Here is a 22,652-nt window from a genome sequence, read left to right as displayed (position 1 = left end):
TGAAGCCTCTTAACCATTGTTTATTCTAGCGTCATGTGTAGGCCTTCTAATCCTGTCTGCTGATCATTCACCTTTTGACAAAACTTGAGGGGGATTTTTATATCTCAGGACAAGGGCCCTTTCGATCATGGGATATCGGTTTGATCGTCGAGCTTTACAACTATTTTTTTTAAATGTAAAGCTGGCTCTGCGGATTCTTGAAGGCTCCCGCAGAATTTTTTGAGGGGAAGCTAAAAATCATGTTAATTTGTCGGCATGGAGTTCTTGTCATGGCTTTTTAGTAGCTTTTGGGAAAGGGGGAACGGTTGCTGGACAATTTTTAGGGCATGTTCAGAATGTCTTCGGGAAAAAGAAAAGTTGCTAGATGGCTAAAACTTCACATTCAGCTGAGATCAGACCAGTCATTGTTTTAGCTCAGTTAAACACTTAATTGCTTCTCTTTTTTTTTTGAGAAATATCTGAATCTTCTTATTTATGTGTCAGCAGATTGCCTAGCACAGTCGCCCTATAGTTTAGCAGCATCTCCTTGATGCCCAGCTTGCTGTAGACCTTTGTGCCTGTCCGTTCTTCCGAGTTTCGGTTGAGCAGTCTGGTTTTTTGTTGATTATACAGAGGAGCAAGTGACAGGAAAATAACTCCATACGCCACATTAGATAGTACTGTAACAGTTGTTATAATAACCAAACCAAGAAAAATCAACCCTAGACATGAACTAAGCCATACTAAACTTCATTGGGGAGAACTCAATATATCAGACATATGAGCTTCAAATCTCAAATTTCATTAAAAACTTTTGCAGGGGAAGAATTACATGACTTGTGTATTCCCTAGGTTCAGAACTACAAAGAAGACCAACACGCTCTAAATACAGCTAAACATTGTAAATAACCGAGGAAGATGCTTCTTCAGAACCTTGTTTGCGCAGTCTCTGCAATTCTCCAGTTGCTGAAATTTTGAAGCTAAACTATCTCTCCATCAATAATTTGGTGTCTCATCAGAACAATTTCCTTGACAAGATTCCTGTAAGTGAATGGCCGGACGGCTGCCCTCAGGAAGAGCCCTGGAGGGGACTCACGCTTCACTCTGACCAGCGCACTTCTGCTCCTTGCACTTTCCTGATGTACCAACTTCACCTCATCCTCCTCGGCCTGCTCCTGCTGCATAATCATTGTGTTTGAAGTGCCCATTTGCGATTCCATATCTTTCTGCTGTTGCATTTGTCGATTATTATACTCATATGATTTCTCAACCCTGGTCTTGACCAGTTTCTCCATTTTATCAGAACTTTTCATCGCTTTATCCCATTGCTCGTCCCAGTAGTCCTCATTCTCCTCACTACTTTCTATTATTTCATCTGCTTCCACCTCTTCACTAACGTCAACCACTTCCTCATCCTCATAATCATCATCCTCAGTATCATCAATCACATCAACCTCTTCATCCTCAACCCAATCAATGACCTCACTTCCAGTCTCATCACCACCCTCATCGTCACTCTCATCAGGTGCATCACACCCAAGCTCCATCTCCTCTAGCTTCACTTTCCACTCCTTGGTGTACGGGTGGAGTAGCTCCATGGGATGGTTTGTGAGCAAGAACTCCAGACAGCGTGACTTGTCCGCCTCACTCAGCTTCGAGTATGCATTTACAACATCATCCACATAAGACTTTGGGCTTGCCTTCACAATCCTGCAAAGACCCCCAAAGTAGGTCGTCTGAATGACCCTGCCATCCTGCTCAAGGTCAAACAAAAACTGGTTCTCTGTTGAGGGATCAACCAACGGGCGGAGCCGGCTGAAGAATTCCTCCTGTGGCTCGAACCTCGACTGGTACAGCGGCCGCTTGACGTATAGGATGTCGGGGCGCGTCCAGGCCGCGCAGCGAGTGATTAGCTCGCGTGTCGCGTTACCAAACCGGCCCATGAGGCTCCACTTATCCAGCCGCTGGTCCTTGCTGGCCTGGACGGCGACCTCGGCCGAGAGCGTCCACTGCTGCCATGGTGGCTCGTCGGGGCGCCACCTAGGGTGCCGCACGAAGACCCAGTAGTACCGGAAGCCTACGGCATCATTGAGCTCGTTGAGACGGTGGGAAAATTGGTTGGACATCTCGAACTGCTCGTTGCGGTCCCATTCGTCGTGGTCGGCCACCTCGGACATGAGGGAGACGCGGTCGTCGGAGAAGCGTCCGCGGATGGGTGGCCCCACGACGATGCCGCGCCAGGAGTAGGGCCCGAAGGCGCCGAACCTGTACCAGTCGTGCGGGTGGCGGAGGCGCGGGTCGTCCGGCCCGTCCATGAAGCGGACGGAGCGGTCGTATCCGAGGCCGATCATCTCGAGCTCCTCGTCGGTGAAGGCGTCGGCCTGCCCCGAGGCAGCGCGGCGCTTCCGGCGGTAGAAGGCGTTCTCGGAGAGGCGGCGGCTGCGGCGCTTGGCCCGGGACTTGGCCTCGCGCCGCACGTCGCCGCCGCCCTCGATGCGGCCGCCGGCGGGCTTCTTCTTGCTGCGGCCGGCGCGGGCCACGGTGGAGGGGGGCTCCGGAGGGGCCGAGGCCGGGGGCGGGCGCGGAGGCGGGGTCGGGGAGGAGGGGAAGGAATAGAGGGCGGGGTCAGAGGAGGAGGCGGCATGGGTGGCGGCGACGGAGCTGCGCCTGCGCCTGGGGCAGGCGAGGGGTGAGGAATCTGGGCGGAAGGGGGAGGAGGTGGCGAGGAGGAGGCGGTGGCCGGAGCAGTGGCGGCTGCGGTGGAGGAGGCGAGGGGATTGCGGGGGTTTGGGGTAGGGGAAGGGGGTGGCCACGCCGGTCGGCATGGCTGGCTGGGGCTTTGGGTTTTGGACCTGTAGCAGTTGGAGATTTTCCTTACCTTCATTTCCCCCCTCACCACTACTGTGCGAGATGGACTGGAAAGTTGGGCTTGAGCGGCCGATATAGCCCACGAAGATTTGGCTTTACCACCAGATGGCCGGCCCATGAGCAGGTAAGGTCCCTACACAAAAGGTGCTACCTTTTGGTACGGTGGACAAGATAAAACCATGGATGATTCTAAAAAAAAAAAGATAAAACCATGGATCATTTATTACTACTGTAGAAGGGTAACACTGGTTTCGCCACGCCGATCTTCACTCGTGGGATTGATTCTTTTATATCCAGTAGATTATTGTAATCAATTTTTATTTTATTTTATCTGTGTTGGCTTGTGTTTTAATTATGTTATGGAGGTGTTTTTCATTCCGTATATTGTCCGGGTTGCTGTCAGAGACAATATTTGTTCAACAAGAGAATGGAGCCGTTTGGTGCGTTTGTGGTGTCTATACACGTTGTGACCTCGGTGTTGGTCGGTGGTGGTTGTTTAAGCCTCTTGGCAGCTTCTATTCCAAGCTGAAACCGTAGAATTGTTATTATAACGCTCGCAAGAGGAGCCCACGAAACTCTCACTTGCTCAGCTTGACTCTTTGCTCCTCTCGTTCGTTTAATTCTTTTCGCTCTCCCGACTGCTAGCTCAGAAAAGTTGCTATCTTTTTTATTTGAAAAAGAACGTTAAATTAAAAGGTGTTCAAGGATTATAAAAATACAAATTTAAAAGCCGTAAATTTTAGAAAACATTCATGAATTTAAAATATATTTATGGACTTAATTTTTTTGTAAATTAAATAAGTTTCCAAATTTGAAAAATGTTCACAAAGAGTAAAAATGATTGTAAACCTTAAAAATATTTATGAATTTAATAAATATTAATGAATCTTTTTTTAAACTTTGTATGTTTTTTAATATTCACAAATTTTAATAAAAGCTCATGAATTAAAATGTAAAAAAAGAAATAAAACTAAGTAGCACACACCCTTATAGGTGGGGCCCCGCGACCCACAACCCTCAAAGCACCAGGATGCTTCAAATCATGAGAGCTTAGTATCTCTACAGATAGATGTTCTTGTATCTTGCTAAACTTTTTTAAAAAATCCAGATATGTTATCAAAGTTCATTGATGTCTACTACACAACCTTCTTCTTGTAGACGTTGTTGGGCCCGCAAGTGCACATCTTTGTAGGATGACGTTGTTGGGCCTGCAAGTGCACAGGTTTGTAGCAAATTTCCCTCAAGTGGATGACCTAAGGTTTATCAATCCGTGGGAGGCGTAGGATGAAGATGATCTCTCTCAAACAACCCTGCAACCAAATAACAAAGAGTCTCTTGTGTCCCCAACACACCCAATACAATGGTAAATTGTATAGATGCACTAGTTCGGCGAAGAGATGGTGATACAAGTGCAATATGGATGGTAGATAAAGGTTTTTGTAATCTGAAAATATAAAAACAGCAAGGTAACTAATGATAAAAGTGAACGTAAACGGTATTGCAATGATAGGAAACAAGGCCTAGGGTTCATACTTTCACTAGTGCAAGTTCTCTCAACAATAATAACATAGATAGATCATATAACAATCCCTCAACATGCAACAAAGAGTCACTCCAAAGCCACTAATAGCGGAGAACAAACAAAGAGATTATGGTAGGGTACGAAACCATCTTAAAGTTATTCTTTCGAATCGATCTATTAAAGAGTTCGTATTAGAATAACACCTTAAGACACAAATCAACCAAAACCCTAATGTCACCTAGATACTCCATTGTCACCTCAAGTATCCGTGGGCATGATTATACGATATGCATCACACAATCTCAGATTCATCCAACCAACACAAAGTACTTCAAAGAGTGCCCCAAAGTTTCTACCGGAGAGTCAAGAAAATGTGTGCAACCCATATGCATAGGTTCATGGGCGGAACCCGCAAGTTGGTCACCAAAACATACATCAAGTGGCACGTGAAATCCCACTGTCACCACAGATAAACACGGCAAGACATACATCAAGTGTTCTCAAATAAAGATTCAATCCGATAAGATAACTTCAAGAGGGAAACTCAATTCATCACAAGAGAGTAGAGGTGGAGAAACATCATAAGATCCAACTATAATAACAAAGCTCACGATACATCAAGATCGTGCCATAGAGAGCACACGAGAGAGAGATATCAAACACATAGCTACTGGTACATACCCTCAGCCCCGAGGGTGAACTACTCCCTCCTCGTCATGGATAGCGCCGGGATGATGAAGATGGCCACCGGTGATGGATTCCCCCTCCGGCAGGGTGCCGGAACGGGCTCCCGAGAGGTTTTTGGTGGCTATAGAGGCTTGCGGCAGCGAAACTCCCGATCTATCTTGATATTCGATGTTTTTAGGGTACGTAGGCTTATATAGGCGAAAGAAGTCGGTCGGGAGGTGCTTGAGGGGCCCACGAGACAGGGGGGCGCGCCCTCCTATCTCGTGGCTGCCTTGAGGATCTTCTGACGTGAACTCCAAGTCTCCAGGATCATATTCTTCCAAAAAATCACGCTGCCGAAGGTTTCATTCCGTTTGGACTCCGTTTGATATTCCTTTTCTTCGAAATACTGAAACAGGCAATAAAACAGCAATATGGGCTGGGCCTCCGGTTAATAGGTTAGTCCCAAAAGTAATATAAAAGTATATAATAAAGCCCATAATCATTCAAAACAGATAATAAAATAGCATGAATGCTTCATAAATTGTAGATACGTTGGAGACGTATCAGCATCCCCAAGCTTAATTCCTACTCGTCCTTGAGTAGGTAAATGATAAAAGAAAGAATTTATGAAGTGTGAATGCTAGAAGGTGCACAAGTTTGATCAATGATAATTTCAATCACCTTTTCTAGCATGATAATATGTCATAACAGTAGTTCATCTCATAAAACTTCTCACGATAAAGTAACAAGCAATTCACATGTCAAAGCATAGACCATAAACTTTCTTGAAAACTAGCAAACTTCGTTCTCAGTCATCAAACAATTACAATTCATCTTATTTTCAGGAATAACAAACTCCACATTCTCAACTATCATATAGTCCTCTACAATTGCTAACACTCACGCAATACTAATGGTTATGGAGTTTCAATCGGACACCGAGAAAGATAGGGGCTTATAGTGTTGCCTCCCAACGTATTCACCTTTGGGTGATGTCAACAATAATAGTTCATGCTAACTTACATCCAATTGGATATATATATATCAGGATCACCCCAACACAAAGTGCTTGCCAAAGGATAAAATGAAAAAGGGAAAGGTGAAGATCACCTTGACTCTTGCATAAAAGTAAAAGACATAAAGTAAAAGATAGGCCCTTCGCAGAGGGAAGCAGAGGTTGTCATGCGCTTTTAGGGTTGGATACACAAAATCTTAATGCGAAAGAACGTCACTTTACATTGCCCCTTGTATATGGACCTTTATTATGCAGTCCGTCGCTTTTATTGCTTCCATAACAAGATCATACAAAGCTTATTTTCTCCGCACTAATAAGTCATGCATATTTAGAGAGCAATTTTTATTGCTTGCACCGATGACAACTTACTTGAAGGATCTTACTCAATCCATAGGTAGGTATGGTGGACTCTCATGGCAAAACTGGGTTTAAGGATATTTGGAAGCACAAGTAGTATCTCTACTTGGTGCAAGGAATTTGGCTAGCATGAGGTGGAAAGGCAAGCTCAACATGTTTGAATGATCCATGACAATATACTTTAATTGAGATGTGCGAAAACATAACCCATTACGTTGTCTTCCTTGTCCAACATCGACTCTTTAGCATGTCATACTTAATGAGTGCTCCCAATTATAAAAGATGTCTAGGATAGTGTATTTATATGTGGCATCTCTCTTCCTTCAATATTCTTTCATGAATTGTTCAAATGACCAATACAACGCTTGCTAACCTTCAATAAATTTACAACCTCTACTTCTTAGATGTGAAGTCATTACTCCCCATGGGATAAGCAAATGAGGCATATATAATTTCAGATTTATGACATTCAACTCATTCAAGCATTTACTCATAGGATATAAGTGAAGCACACGAGTAAATGACAAACTACTCCAACAAGATATAAGAGAAGATCAATGGGTAGCTAAATAATTATGTAAATATGTGAAGACTCTCTTTCATTAAAGAATTTCAGATCTTGGTATTGTATTCAAACAGAAAGCAAAGCAAAACAAAATGACGTTGCAAGGGTAGCACAACTCATGTGAAGAAGCAAAAACTTAGGCTCAACCAATACTAACCGATAGTTGTTGAAGAAGAAAGGTGGGATGCATACCGGGGCATCCCCAAGCTTAGATGCTTGAGACTTCTTGAAATATTATCTTGGGGTTCCTTGGGCATCCCCAAGCTTGAATATTTGTGTCTCCTTAATTCCTCTCATATCATGGTTTCTCTTTTTATCAAAGGCTTCATCCACAACAAACTCAACAAAAACTCGTGAGATAGGTTAGTATAAACCAATGCAAAACCTTATCATTTTCTACTGTAACAAATCACTAAAATTATTATTCAACATTGCATACTAAATGCCTCTGCATATTTAATACTCCTATCCTCAAATAGAATCATTAAACAAGCAAACATATGCACACAATGCAAACATAACAGCAATCTGTCAAAACAGTATAGTCTGTAAAGAATACAAGATTCATCATAATTCCCTAACTCCAAATATTATGAAATAAAATTCCCACTGAAGTAAGTTTATCAGATCTCATTATTCAAAAAGTTTCAACATTATATCATGCTCTGACTTTTCTAGGGAATTTTTGCAACAGCGGTAAACTTTCTGTTTTCAAACAGCAACATGTATAGTAGCAAAATAAGCATGGCAAAGGCTATCCTTGACTTTTTTTTGTTGAAACTAAATATGCAAAAAAATTATTCTAAATAACAGCAAGTAAATACTAACAAAAGAAAATGATGCTCCAAGCAAAACACATATCATGTGGTGAATAAAAATATAGCTCCAAGTAAAGTTACCGATGAACGAAGACGAAAGAGGGGATGCCATCCGGGGCATCACAAGCTTAGGCTCTTGGTTGTCCTTGAATATTGCCTTGGGGTGCCTTGGGCATCCCCAAGCTTAGGCTCTTGCCACTCCTTATTCCATAGTCCATCGAATCTTTACCCAAAACTTGAAAACTCCACAACACAAAACTCAACAGAAAACTCGTAAGCTCCGTTAGTATAAGAAAATAAATCACCATATAGGTACTGTAATGAATTAATTCTAAATTCATATTGGTGTAATATATAATGTACTCCAACTTATCTATGGTTCATATCCTACGATACTACTCATAGATTCATCAAAATAAGCAAACAACACATAGAAAAAAGAAACTGTCAAAAACAAAACAGTCTATAGTAATCTGTATAAAACATATACTTCTGGAACTCCAAAAATCCTACCAAATTAGGAAGTCCTAAAAAATTAGTGTACCAATCTAGATCAAAAAGAATAAGATCAAAAGCACGTTTCTGTGAATTAACAAAACTAATTTAATGGGTGCAAAAGTTTTTGATTTTCAGCAGGATCAACACAACTATCACCGTAAGCTATCCTAAAGGTCTTACTTGGCACTTCATTGAAACAAAAGCTATAAAACATGATTAATACAGTAGCATAATCATGAGAACACACAAACATAGTAAGAATAAATATTGGGTTGTCTCCCAACAAGCGCTTTTCTTTAATGCCTTCCTAGCTAGGCATGGTGATGACAATGATGCTCACATAAAAGATAACGATTGAAACATAACGGGAGCATCATGAAGCATATGACTAGCACATTTAATTCTAACCCACTTCCTATGCATAGGGATTTTGTGAGAAAACAACTTATGGGACCAATAATCAACTAGCATAGGAAGGTAAAACAAGCATAGCTTCAAGATTTTCAACACATAGAGAGGAAACTTGATATTATTGCAATTCCTACAAGCATATGTTCCTCCCTCATAATAATTTTCAGTAGCATCATGAATGAATTCAACAATATAACCAGCACCTAAAGCATTCTTTTCATGATCTAGAAGCATAGAAAATTTACTACTCTCCACATAAGGAAATTTCTTCTCATGAATAGTAGTGGGAGCAAACTCAACAAAATAATTATCATGTGAGGCATAATCCAATTGAAAACTACAATCATGATGACAAGTTTCATGGTTATCATTATCTTAATAGCATACAAGTCATCACAATAATCATCATAGACAGCAACTTTGTTCTCATAATCAATTGGAACCTCTTCCAAAATAGTGGAATCATCACTAAATAAAGTTGACACTCTTCCAAATCCACTTTCATGTTCATCACAATAAGATTCAACATCCTCCAAAAAAGTGGGATTACTACTTTCTAAAGTTGACACTCTTCCAAACCCACTTTCATCAATATAATCATCATAAATAGAAGGCATGCTATAATCAAAATAAATTTGCTCATCAAAACTTGGGGGAGAAAATATATCATATTCATCAAACATAGCTTCCCCAAGCTTGTGGGTTTGCATATCATTAGCATCATGAATATTCAAGGAATTCATACTAACAACATTGCAATCATGCTCATCATACAAAGATCTAGTGCCAAACATTCTAATGCATTCTTCTTCTAGCACTTGAGCACAATTTTCCTTTTCATCAAACTTACGAAGGATATTAAAAAGATGAAGCGTATGAGACAAACTCAATTCCATTTTTTGGTAGTTTTATTTTATAAACTAAACTAGTGATAAAACAAGAAACAAAAAGATTCAATTGCAAGATCTAAATATATACCTTCAAGCACTCACCTCCCCGGCAACGGCGCCAGAAAAGAGCTTGATGTCTACTACACAACCTTCTTCTTGTAGATGTTGTTGGGCCTGCAAGTGCACAGGTTTGTAGGACAGTAGCAAATTTCCCTCAAGTGGATGACCTAAGGTTTATCAATCCGTGGGAGGCGTAGGATGAAGATGGTCTCTCTCAAACAACCCTGCAACCAAATAACAAAGAGTCTCTTGTGTCCCCAACACACCCAATACAATGGTAAATTGTATAGGTGCACTAGTTCGGCGAAGAGATGGTGATACAAGTGCAATATGGATGGTAGATAAAGGTTTTGTAATCTGAAAATATAAAAACAGCAAGGTAACTAATGATAAAAGTGAGTGTAAACGGTATTGCAATGATAGGAAACAAGGCCTAGGGTTCATACTTTCACTAGTCTAAGTTCTCTCAACAATAATAACATAGATAGATCATATAACAATCCCTCAACATGCAACAAAGAGTCATTCCAAAGCCACTAATAGCGGAGAACAAACAAAGAGATTATGGTAGGGTACGAAACCACCTCAAAGTTATTCTTTCGGATTGATCAATTAAAGAGTTCGTACTAGAATAACACCTTAAGACACAAATCAACCAAAACCCTAATGTCACCTAGATACTCCATTGTCACCTCAAGTATCCGTGGGCATGATTATATGATATGCATCACACAATCTTAGATTCATCCAACCAACACAAAGTACTTCAAAGAGTGCCCCAAAGTTTCTACTGGAGAGTCAAGAAAACGTGTGCCAACCCCTATGCATAGGTTCATGGGCGGAACCCGCAAGTTGGTCACCAAAACATACATCAAGTGGCACGTGAAATCCCATTGTCACCACAGATAAACACGGCAATACATACATCAAGTGTTCTCAAATAAAGACTCAATCCGATAAGATAACTTCAAGAGGGAAACTCAATTCATCACAAGAGAGTAGAGGGGGAGAAACATCATAAGATCCAACTATAATAACAAAGCTCGCGATACATTAAGATCGTGCCGTAGAGAGAACACGAGAGAGAGAGAGAGATCAAACACATAACTACTGGTACATACCCTCAGCCCCGAGGGTGAACTACTCCTTCCTCGTCATGGATAGCGCCGGGATGATGAAGATGGCCACTGGTGATGGATTCCCCCTCCGACAGGGTGCCGGAACAGGCTCCTGAGAGGTTTTTGGTGGCTACAGAGGCTTGCAGCGGCGGGATTCCCGGTCTATCTTGATATTCGATGTTTTTAGGGTACGTAGGCTTATATAGGCGAAAGAAGTTAGTCGGGACGTGCTCGAGGGGCTCACGAGACAGGGGGCGCCCCCTACAGGGGGGGCCCTCCTATCTCGTGGATGCCTCGAGGATCTTCTGACATGAACTCCAAGTCTCCAGGATCATATTCTTCCAAAAAATCACACTGCCGAAGGTTTCATTCCGTTTGGACTCCGTTTGATATTCCTTTTCTTCGAAATACTGAAACAGGCAATAAAACAGCAATATGGGCTGGGCCTCCGGTTAATAGGTTAGTCCCAAAAGTAATATAAAAGTGTATAATAAAGCCCATAATCATTTAAAACAGATAATAAAATAGCATTAATGATTCATAAATTATAGATACGTTGGAGACGTATCATTCATGCAAAGTACAAAGCACCTCAAACGTAATAAAAATTACATCGAGATTCTAAGACCACTGAACTACCACTACCGCTGCAAAAACGAGTTGCCAGCACACCGCCGTCGCCGCTACCCTACTGGAGACGGCTTGACTTTGTCGATGGCAACCAAGAAGTCTTCGTGGACGTGACCCTAAGCACCGACGTCCTGGAGCCACACTCGTTGCCATTTTTTAACACAATACAGAAGCAAGCGCTCATACATACATGCATACACTCACCCCTATGAATGCACACACGCACACCCTACCCCTATGAGCACCTCCGAGAGACCGAGCCAACATATTATCTTGAGATTTACAAAGTCACCGTAGGCGCCTCGTCGTCGACGGGAACGTCTCCTCCCACTGAAAGCGTGTTGCCAAAAAATCTTGAAATAAATCCAGGAACAATGCGAGCACCGGGACTTGAACCCTGGTGAGCAGGGGATACCACTGTCCCTCTAACCATCCAACCACAGGTTGCTTCACTAGAATCATTGCCTTTGAACCCTTGAATAGATCTGAAGCACCTGACACAAAATCTCGCCACACGATGAGAAACCCCGACCTCACCGTCCCAAGGAGACGACAATAGTCTAAGCCAGAGCTCCGTATATTATGTCCGGATGGATGAACTCAATGAGGATCGAAGCCTGAAAGACAAACTCAAAGAAAAAGTGTCGCCATCCACCTGAGCACCGCACCTGTGAGTACTAAAAAACCTTAACTACTGACCGGAGCGGAGACATCGAAAGTCCCCTCCCCGCCACCAGTTGTCCGAGCAGCAAGCAGAGGGTAGGTGAATCCGCGTGCTTGCCGGCAAAACCTGGAGGGGAGAATTTTCCCTAGCCGCCAAGGGACATAGGAGAATTTCAGTACCTTCTACTCTAAGATACTAGCTCCAAGAGATAAACAGAGCCTGAAAGTCCCTTCAGTGTCCTCTTGCTAAACTTGTCTAAAGTTTGAACAATATGCTTTCAATTTTAAAAGTATTCCTGCTAATTTGAATAATTGTTGTGGGGTTTGACTTAAAGTTTCCCAAAGGAATATAAAACTTAGTTTGTGTTGGTATGCCTGCTATTTTTTGATCAATGTGGAGAAGTCGTAATGATGTGTTTTAGGGATAGGAAGATTAATAATCATTTTCCTCTGATTCATTCTCTATGCTTTTGGATTACTAATTGGGCAATTTGGCGGCTAGAACAGGGAAATCCAAGGACACCGATGCTGGGAACAAAACTAATCAAACACACAACAAGTGAGACCTTTAGAGCCACTCTAGGCTGGAGACTAGTAGCATTGAGGGTAGATGGTGGCTATCCAGACAATCTTCTTCAGTTGTACAACTTATCCAATCTGGATCCGACTAGTGGTCTTTGAAGATTTTACTTTCTGCTATATCTTTTGGTTGATTGTCATGAAGTTCCTCATCTTGTGTTGTTACTGTTGGGTATCGTAGTAATAATTCAAAATTTTCCTACGTGTCACCAAGATCAATCTAGGAGATGCTACCAACGAGAGAGATGGGGCGCATCTTCATACCCTTGAAGATCGCTAAGCGGAAGCGTTACAAGAACGTGGTTGATGGAGTCGTACTCGCGGCGATTCAAATCGTGGAATTCGATCCAAGCGCTGAATGGATGGCACCTCCGCGTTCAACACACGTACAGCCCGGGGACGTCTCCTCCTTCTTGATCCAGCAAGGGGAGAGGAGAAGTTGAGGGAGAACTCCGGCAGCACGACGGCGTGGTGGTGGAGCTTCTGGTTCTCCGGCAGGGCTTCGCTAAGCACTACGGAGGAGGAGGAGTTTGAAGGGGCAAGGGCTGCGCCAGGGGAAGGGTGCGGCTGCCCTCCCACCCCCTCACTATTTATAAGGGGAAGGGAAGAGGGGGCCGGCCCCCTAGATCCATCTAGATGGGGGGGGAGGGGGAAACTTGCCCCCCAAGCATGTCGGAGGCGCCCCCACCCCCTAGGGTTTCCAACCCTAGGCGCCTTGGGCCCTTGGGGGTGCACCAGCCCACTAGGGGGCTGGTTCCCACCCATATTCAGCCCACTTGGTCCCCCGGGGTAGGTGGTCCCACCCGGTGGACCCCCGGACACCTTTCGATGGTCCCGGTACAATACCGATAACCCCTGAAACCTTCCGGCGACTGAAACTGGACTTCCCATATATAAATCTTCACCTCCGGACCATTCCGAAACTCCTCGTGACTCATACGGGACTCCGAACAACTTCCGGTAACCACATACAATTTCCTATTACAACTCTAGCATCACCGAACCTTAAGTGTGTAGACCCTACGGGTTCGGGAACCATGCAGACATGACCAAGACATCTCTCTGGCCAATAACCAATAGCAGGATCTGGATACCCATATTGGCTCCCACATGTTCCACAATGATCTCATAAAATGAACCACGATGTCGGGGATTCAATTAATCCCGTATACAATTCCCTTTGTCAATCGGTATGTTACTTGCCCGAGATTCAATCGTCGGTATCCCTATACCTTGTTCAATCTCATTACCGGCAAGTCTCTTTACTCGTTCCGTAACACATGATCCCGTGACTAACTCCTTAGTCACATTGAGCTCATTATGATGATGCATTATCGAGTGGCCCCAGAGATACCTCTCCGACATACGGAGTGACAAATCCCAGTCTCGGTTCATACCAACCCAACAGACACTTTCAGAGATACCTGTAGTGCACCTTTATAGTCACCCAGTTACATTGTGACGTTTGATACACCCAAAGCATTCCTACGGCATTCGGGAGTTGCACAATCTCATGGTCTAAGGAAAAGATACTTGACATTAGAAAAGCTCTAGCAAACGAACTACTCGATCTTGTGTTGTGCTTAGGATTGGGTCTTATCCATCACATCATTCTCCCAATGATGTGATCCCGTTATCAATGACATCCAATGTCCATGGTCAGGAAACCACAATCATCTATTGATCAACAAGCTAGTTAACTAGAGGCTCACTAGGGACATGTTGTGGTCTATATATTCACACATGTATTACAGTTTCTGGTTAATACAATTATAGCATGAACAATAGACAATTATCATGAACAAGGAAATATAATAATAACCATTTTATTATTGCCTCTAGGGCTTATTTCCAACAGTCTCCCACTTGCACTGGAGTCAATAATCTAGTTACATTGTGATGAGTCGACACCCATAGAGTTCTGGTGCTGATCATGTTTTGCTCGTGGAAGAGGTTTAATCAATGGATCTGCGACATTCAGATCCGTATGTACTTTACAAATATCTATGTCTCCATATTGAATATATTCATGAATGGAGTTGAAGCAGCGCTTGATGTGCTTGGTCTTCTTGTGAAACCTGGGCTCCTTGGCAATGGCAATAGCTCCAGTGTTGTCACAGAAGAGAGTCACCGGACCCGATGCATTGGGAATCACTCCTAGGTCGGTGATAAACTCCTTCATCCAGACTCCTTCTTGCGCTACTTCCGAAGCAGCTATGTACTCCGCTTCACATGTAGATCCCGCCACGACGCTTTGCTTGCAACTGCACCAGCTGACTGCCCCACCATTCAAAATATACACATATCCGGTTTGTGACTTGGAGTTATCCAGATCCGTGTCAAAGCTAGCATCGACTTAACCCTTTACGACGAGATCTTCGGCACCTACATAAAAGAGAAACATATCCTTAGTCCTTTTCAGGTACTTCGGGATATTCTTGACCGCTGTCCAGTGTTCCATACCGGGATCACTTTGGTACCTCCCTACGAAACTTATGGCAAGGTTCACATCAGGTCTGGTACACAACATGGCATACATATTAGAGCCTATGGCCGAGGCATTGGGGATGACACTCATCTTTCTCTTTCTTCTACCGAGGTCGGGCGTTGAGCTGCGCTCACTCTCACACCTTGCAATACAGGCAAGAACCCCATCTTGGACTAATCCATATTGAACTTCTTCAATATCTTGTCAAGGTATGTGCTTTGTGAAAGACCAATGAGGCATCTCGATCTATCTCTATAGATCTTGATGCCTAATATGTAAGCAGCTTCTCCAAGGTCCTTCATTGAAAAACACTTATTCAAGTAGGTGCTTTCCAAAAGTTCTATATCATTTCCCATTAACAGTATGTCATCCACATATAATATGAGAAATGCTACAGAGCTCCCACTCACTTTCTTGTAAATACAAACTTCTCCATAAGTCTGTATAAACCCAAACGCTTTGATCATTTCATCAAAGTGAATGTTCCAACTCCGAGATGCTTGCACCAGCCCATAGATGGAGCGCTGGAGCTTGCATACTTTGTCAGCATTCTTAGGATCGACAAAACCTTCCGGCTGCATCATATACAATTCTTCCTTAAGGAAACCGTTAAGGAATGCTGTTTTGACGTCCATTTGCCAGATCTCATAATCATAGAATGTGGCAATTGCTAACATGATTCGGACGGACTTCAGCTTCGCTACGGGTGAGAAAGTCTCATCGTAGTCAACTCCTTGAACTTGTCGATAACCCTTAGCGACAAGCCAAGCCTTATAGACGGTCACATTACCATCCGCGTCAGTCTTCTTCTTAAAGATCCACTTATTCTCTATGGCTTGCCGATCATTGGGCAAGTCCACCAAAGTCCATACTTTGTTTTCATACATGGATCCTATCGCGGATTTCATGTCTTCAAGCCATTTGTTGGAATCCGGGTCTGCCATCACTTCTTCATAGTTCGAAGGTTCACCGTTGTCTAACAACATGATTTCTAGGACAGGGTTGCCATACCACTCTGGTGCGGAACGTGTCCTCGTGGACCTACGAAGTTCAGTAGCAACTTGATCCAAAGTTTCATGATCATCATCATTAACTTCCTCTCTAGTCGCTGCAGACACCACAGAAACATCTTCCTGAGCTACGCTACTCTCAGGTTCAAGAGGGGGTACCTCATCAAGTTCTACTTTCCCCCCACTTACTTCTTTCGAGAGAAACTCTTTCTCCAGAAAGGATCCATTCTTGGCAACAAAGATCTTGCCTTCAGATCTGAGGTAGAAGGTATACCTAATAGTTTCCTTAGGGTATCCTATGAAGACGCAATTTTCGATTTGGGTTTGAGCTTTTTAGGTTGAAGTTTCTTGACATAAGCTTCGCATCCCCAAACTTTCAGAAACAACAACTTAGGTTTCTTGCCAAACCATAATTCATACGGTGTCATCTCAACGGATTTAGACGGTGACCTATTTAAAGTGAATGCGGCAGTCTCTAAAGCATAACCCCAAAATGATAGCGGTAGATCGGTAAGAGACATCATAGATCGCACCATATCCAATAGAGTGAGATGACGATGTTCGTACACACCATTTTGCTGAGGTGTTCCAGGCGGCGTGAGTTGTGAAACAATTCCACATTTCCTTAAGTGCATGTAAAACTCGTGACTCAAATATTCTCCTCCATGATCTGATTGTAAGAACTTTATTTTCCTGTTGTGTTGATTATCTACCTCGCTCTGAAATTCCTTGAAATTTTCAAAGGTCTCAGACTTGTGTTTCATTAAGTAGATATACCCATATCTACTTAAGTCATCAGTGAGGATGAGAACATAACGATAGCCTCCGTGAGCCTCAACGCTCATTGGACCGCACACATTAGTATGTATTATTTCCAACAAGTTGGTTGCTCGCTCCATTGTTCCAGAGAACGGAGTCTTGGTCATTTCTCCCATGAGGCATGGTTCGCACGTGTCAAATGATTCATAATCAAGATTCAAGAGACTCCAAAATTCCACCTGCATGGAGTTTCTTCATGCGGTTGACACCAATATGACCAAGGCGGCAGCGCCACAAGTATGTGGGACTATCATTATCAACCTTACATCTTTTGGCATTCACACTATGAATATGTGTAACATCACATTCGAGATTCAATAAAAATAAACCATTGACCAGCGGGGCATGACCATAAAACATATCTCTCATATAAATAGAACAACCATTATTCTTGGATTTAAATGAGTAGCCATCTCGCATCAAACGAGATCTAGATACAATGTTCATGCTCAAAGCTGGTACTAAATAACAATTCTTGAGGTTTAAAACTAATCCCGAAGGTAGATGTAGAGGCAGCGTGCCGACGGCGATCACATCGACCTTGGAACCATTTCCGACGCGCATCGCCACCTCGTCCTTCGCCAGTCTCCACTTATTCCACAGCTCTTTGAGTTACATATGTGAGCAACAACACCGGTATCAATTACCCAGTAGCTACTACGAGCGTTGGTAAGGTACACATCAATAACATGTATATCATATATACCTTTGGCGTTGCCGGCCTTCTTATCCGCTAAGTACTTGGGGCAGTTCCGCTTCCAATGACCATTTCCCTTGCAATAAAAGCACTCAGTCTCAGGCTTGGGTCCATTCTTTAGCTTCTTCCCGGCAACTGACTTACCAGGCGTGGCAACTCCTTTGCCGTCCTTCTTGAAGTTCTTCTTACCCGTGCCTTTCTTGAAACTAGTGGTCTTATTCACCAGCAACACTTGATGTTCCTTTTTGATCTCCACCTCCGCTAATTTCAGCATCAAATATAACTCAGGAATGGACTTCTCCATCCCTTGAATATTGTAGTTCATCACAAAGCTCTTGTAGCTAGATGGAAGAGACTGGAGGATCATGTCAATGACCGAGTCATCTGGAAGATGAACTCCCAACTGAGACAAGAGGTTGTGCAACCCACGCATTATGAGTATATGCTCGCTGACAGAATTGTTTTCCTCCATCTTACAACTATAGAACTTGTCGGAGACTTCATATCTCTCGACCCGGGCATGAGCTTGGAAAACCATTTTTAGCTCCTGAAACATCTCATATGCTTCGTGTTGCTCAAAATGCTTTTGGAGCTCCGATTCTAAGCTGTAAAGCATGCCGCACTGAACCAGGGAGGAATCATCATTACGCAACTGCCAAGCGTTCATAACGTCTTGAGTTGCTGGGGAAATGGGTGCATCACCTAGCGGTGCTTCAAGGACATATGCTTTCTTGGCATCTATGAGGATGATCCTTAAGTTACGGACCCAGTCTGTATAGTTGCTTCCATCGTCTTTCAGCTTAGTTTTCTCTAGGAATGCGTTGAAGTTGACGGAAACATTAGCGTGGGCCATTAGATCTATAGGATAGATTGTAAAGACATTTTTAGACTAAGTTCATGATAATTAAGTTCATCTAATCAAATTATTTAATGAACTCCCACTCAGATAGACATCCCTCTAGTCATCTAAGTGATACATGATCCGAATCGACTAGGCCATGTCCGATCATCACGTGAGACGGACTAGTCATCAACGGTGAACATGTCCATGTTGATCGCATTTTCCGTACGATTCATGTTCGACCTTTCGGTCTCTCGTGTTCTGAGGCCATGTCTGTACATGCTAGGCTCGCCAAGTCAACTTAAGTGTTTCGCATGTATAAATCTGGATTACACCCGTTGTATGCGAACGTTAGAATCTATCACACCCGATCATCACGTGGTGCTTCGAAACAACGAACCTTCGCAATGGTGCACAGTTAGGGGGAACACATTTCTTGAAATTTTAGTGAGGGATCATCTTATTTATGCTACTGTCGTTCTAAGCAAATAAGATGTAAACATGATAGACATCACATGCAAATCATAAAAGTGACATGATATGGCCAATATCATCTTGCGCTTTTGATCTCCATCTTTGAGGCATGTCATGATCACCATCGTCACCGGCATGACACCATGATCTCCATCATCGTGTCTTCATGAAGTTGTCTCACCAACTATTACTTCTACTACTATGGCTAACAGTTAGCAATAAAGTAAAGTAATTACATGGCGCTTATATTGACTCGCAGGTCTTACAATAAATTAAGACAACTCCTATGGCTCCTGCCGGTTGTCATACTCATCGACATGAAAGTCGTGATTCCTATTACAAGAACATGATCAATCTCATACATCACATATATAATTCATCACATCCTTTTGGCCATATCACATCATATACCATACCCTACAAAAACAAGTTAGACGTCATCTAATTGTTTTTTGCATGTTTTACGTGGCTGCTATGGGTTTCTAGCAAGAACGTTTCTTACCCGCGCAATCTGGATCCGACTAGTGGTCTTTGAAGATTTTACTTTCTGCTATATCTTTTGGTTGGTTGTCATGAAGTTTCTCATCTTGTGTTGTTACTGTTGGGTATCGTAGTAATAATTCAAAATTTTCCTACATGTCACCAAGATCAATATAGGAGATGCTAGCAACGAGAGAGAGGGAGTGCATCTTCACACCCTTGAATATCGCTAAGCGGAAGCGTTACAAGAACACAGTTGATGGAGTCGTACTCGCGGCGATTCAAATCGCGGAAGATCCGATCCAAGCGCCGAATGGATGACGCCTCTGCGTTCAACACACGTACAGCCCGAGGACGTATCCTTCTTCTTGATCCAACAAGGGGAGAGGAGAAGTTGAGGGAGAACTCCGGCAGCACGACGGCATGGTGGTGGAGCTTGTGGTTCTCCGACAGGGCTCTGATACGTCTCCAACGTATCTATAATTTTTGATTGTTCCATGCTATTATATTACCCCTTTTGCATGTTTATGGGCTTTATTTTACACATTTATATCATTTTGGGACTAACCTACTAACCGAAGGCCCAACCCATATTGCTGTTTTTTTTTGTCTATTTCAGTATTTCGAAGAAAAGGAATATCAAACGGAGTCCAAACGGAATGAAACCTTCGGGAGCGTGATTTTTGGAACGAACGTGATCCGGAGAGCTTGGCGCGCCCTACAGGGGGGCGGGGCGCGGCCCCCTGTCTCGTGGGCCCCTCGGGCGGCCACCGACATACTTCTTCCTCCTATATATACCTACGTACCCCGAAAACATCCAGGGGCATCACGAGACACAATTTCCACCACCGTAACCTTCTGTCTCCGCGAGATCCCATCTTGGAGCCTTCGCCGGCACTCTGCCGGAGGGGGAATCAACCACGGAGGGCCTCTACATCAACATCCTTGCCCCTCCGACGAGTTGTGAGTAGTTTACCACAGACCTATGAGTCCATAGTTATTAGCTAGATGGCTTCTTCTCTCTTTTTGGATCTCAATACAATGTTCTCCCCCTCTCTTGTGGAGATCTATTCGATGTAAACTCTTTTTGCGGTGTGTTTGTCGAGATCCGATGAATTGTGGGTTTATGATCAAGTTTATCTATGAATAATATTTGAATCTTCTGTGAATTCTTTTATGTATGATTGAGTTATCTTTGCAAGTCTCTTCAAATTATCAATTTGGTTTGGCCTACTAGATTGATATTTCTTGCCATGGGAGAAGTGCTTAGCTTTGGGTTCAATCTTGTGGTGTCCTTACCCAGTGATAGAAAGGGTTGCAAGGCACGTATTGTATTGTTGCCATCGAGCATAACAAGATGGGGTTTATATCATATTGCATGAATTTATCCCTCTACATCATGTCATCTTGCTTAATGCGTTATTCTGTTCTTATGAACTTAATACTCTAGATGCAGGCAGGAATCGGTCGATGTGTGGAGTAATAGTAGTAGATGCAGGCAGGAGTCGGTCTACTTGTTATGGACGTGATGCCTATATACATGATCATGCCTAGATAATCTCATAACTATGCGCTTTTCTATCAATTGCTCGATAGTAATTTGTTCACCCACCGTAATACTTATGCTATCTTGAGAGAAGCCTCTAGTGAAACCTATGGCCCCCGGGTCTATCTCTTATCATATTTGCTTTCAATCTACTTTTATTTGCATCTCTACTTTTTGCATCTATATTATAAAATACCAAAAATATATTTATCTTATCATGCTATCTTTATTAGATCTCACTTTTGCAAGTGGCCGTGAAGGGATTTGACAACCCCTTTTTTGCGTTGGTTGCGAGTTCTTAGTTTGTTTGTGTAGGTGCGTGGGACTTTTGAGGAGCCTCCTACTGGATTGATACCTTGGTTCTCAAAACTGAGGGAAATACTTACGCTACACTTGCTGCATCACCCTCTCCTCGTCGAGGAAAACCAACGCAAGCTCAAGACATAGCAAGAAGGATTTCTGGCGCCGTTGTCGGGGAGGTCTTCGCTTAAGTCAAGACATACCAAGTACCCATCACAAACCCATCTCCCTCGCATTTACATTATTTGCCATTTGCCTCTCATTTTCCTCTCCCGCACTTCACCCTTGCCGTTTTATTTGCCCTCTCTTTCCCAATCTCCTCCTCTCTTTCTTGTTTGCCGTTTTTCTGTTTGCTTGTGTGTTGGATTACTTGTTGCCATGGCACAAGATAATACCAAATTGTGTGATTTCTCGAATACCAATAATAATGATTTCCTTAGTACTCCGATTGCTTCTCTTAATGATGTTGAGTCTTGTGAAATCAATACTGCTTTGCTAAATCTTGTTATGAAAGATCAATCCGCCGGCCTTCCTAGTGAAGATGCCGCTACTCATCTAAACAATTTTGTTGATTTGTGTGATATGCAAAAGAAGAAAGATACGGATAACAATATTGTCAAATTGAAGTTATTTCTGTTTTCACTTAGAGATCGTGCTAAAGTTTGTTTTTCGTCTTTGCCTAAAAATAGTATTGATTCTTGGAACAAGTGCAAAGATGCTTTTATCTCTAAGTATTTTCCTCCCGCTAAGATCATCACTCTTAGGAACGATATTATGAATTTTAAACAACTTGATCATGAGCATGTTGCCCAATCTTGGGAAAGAATGAAATTGATGCTTCACAATTGCCCTACTCATGGTTTGAATTTATGGATGATCATACAAATTTTTTATGCCGGTTTGAACTTTGCTTCTAGAAATCTCTTAGATTCGGCCGCGGGAGGCACCTTTATGGAAATCACATTAGGAGATGCTACAAAACTTCTTGATAATATTATGGCTAATTATTCTCAATGGCACACCGAAAGATCTTCTAGTAAAAAAGTGCATGATATAGAAGAAATCAATGTTTTGAGTGGAAAGATGGATGAACTTATGAAGATGTTTGCTACTAAAAATACTCCTCTTGATCCCAATGATATGCCTTTGTCTTCCTTGATTGAGAATAATAATGAATCTATGGATGTGAATTTTGTTGGTAGGAATAGTTTTGGAAACAATGCTTATAGAGGAAATTTTAATACTAGACCGTTCCCTAGTAATTCCTACAATAATTTTTATGGTAATTTTAATAAGATGCCCTCTGATTTTGAGAATAGTGTGAAAGAATTTATGATTTCTCAAAAGAATTTTAA

General features: G+C 42.7%; 1 protein-coding gene across 1 annotated transcript in view; it reads right to left on the bottom strand.

Annotated features, from left to right (window-relative positions):
• Positions 1-760: 760 nt before the first annotated feature.
• LOC123039285 (uncharacterized) overlaps positions 761-22,652 on the bottom strand; it is a 99,411-nt gene continuing 77,519 nt past the window's right edge. Inside the window, exons 4-5 of the mRNA XM_044462509.1 lie at positions 3,311-3,372; positions 761-2,940 (exon numbers count right to left, since the gene is read on the bottom strand). Coding sequence (XP_044318444.1) covers positions 960-2,940; positions 3,311-3,372 — 2,043 coding nt within the window. The 3' untranslated portion in view covers positions 761-959. The remainder of the gene's footprint in view (positions 2,941-3,310; positions 3,373-22,652) is intronic.

Source organism: Triticum aestivum, chromosome 2B, assembly GCF_018294505.1.
Source record: "Triticum aestivum cultivar Chinese Spring chromosome 2B, IWGSC CS RefSeq v2.1, whole genome shotgun sequence".
Lineage (NCBI taxonomy): Eukaryota > Viridiplantae > Streptophyta > Magnoliopsida > Poales > Poaceae > Triticum > Triticum aestivum.
This window is presented reverse-complemented; position numbering and strand designations above follow the sequence as displayed.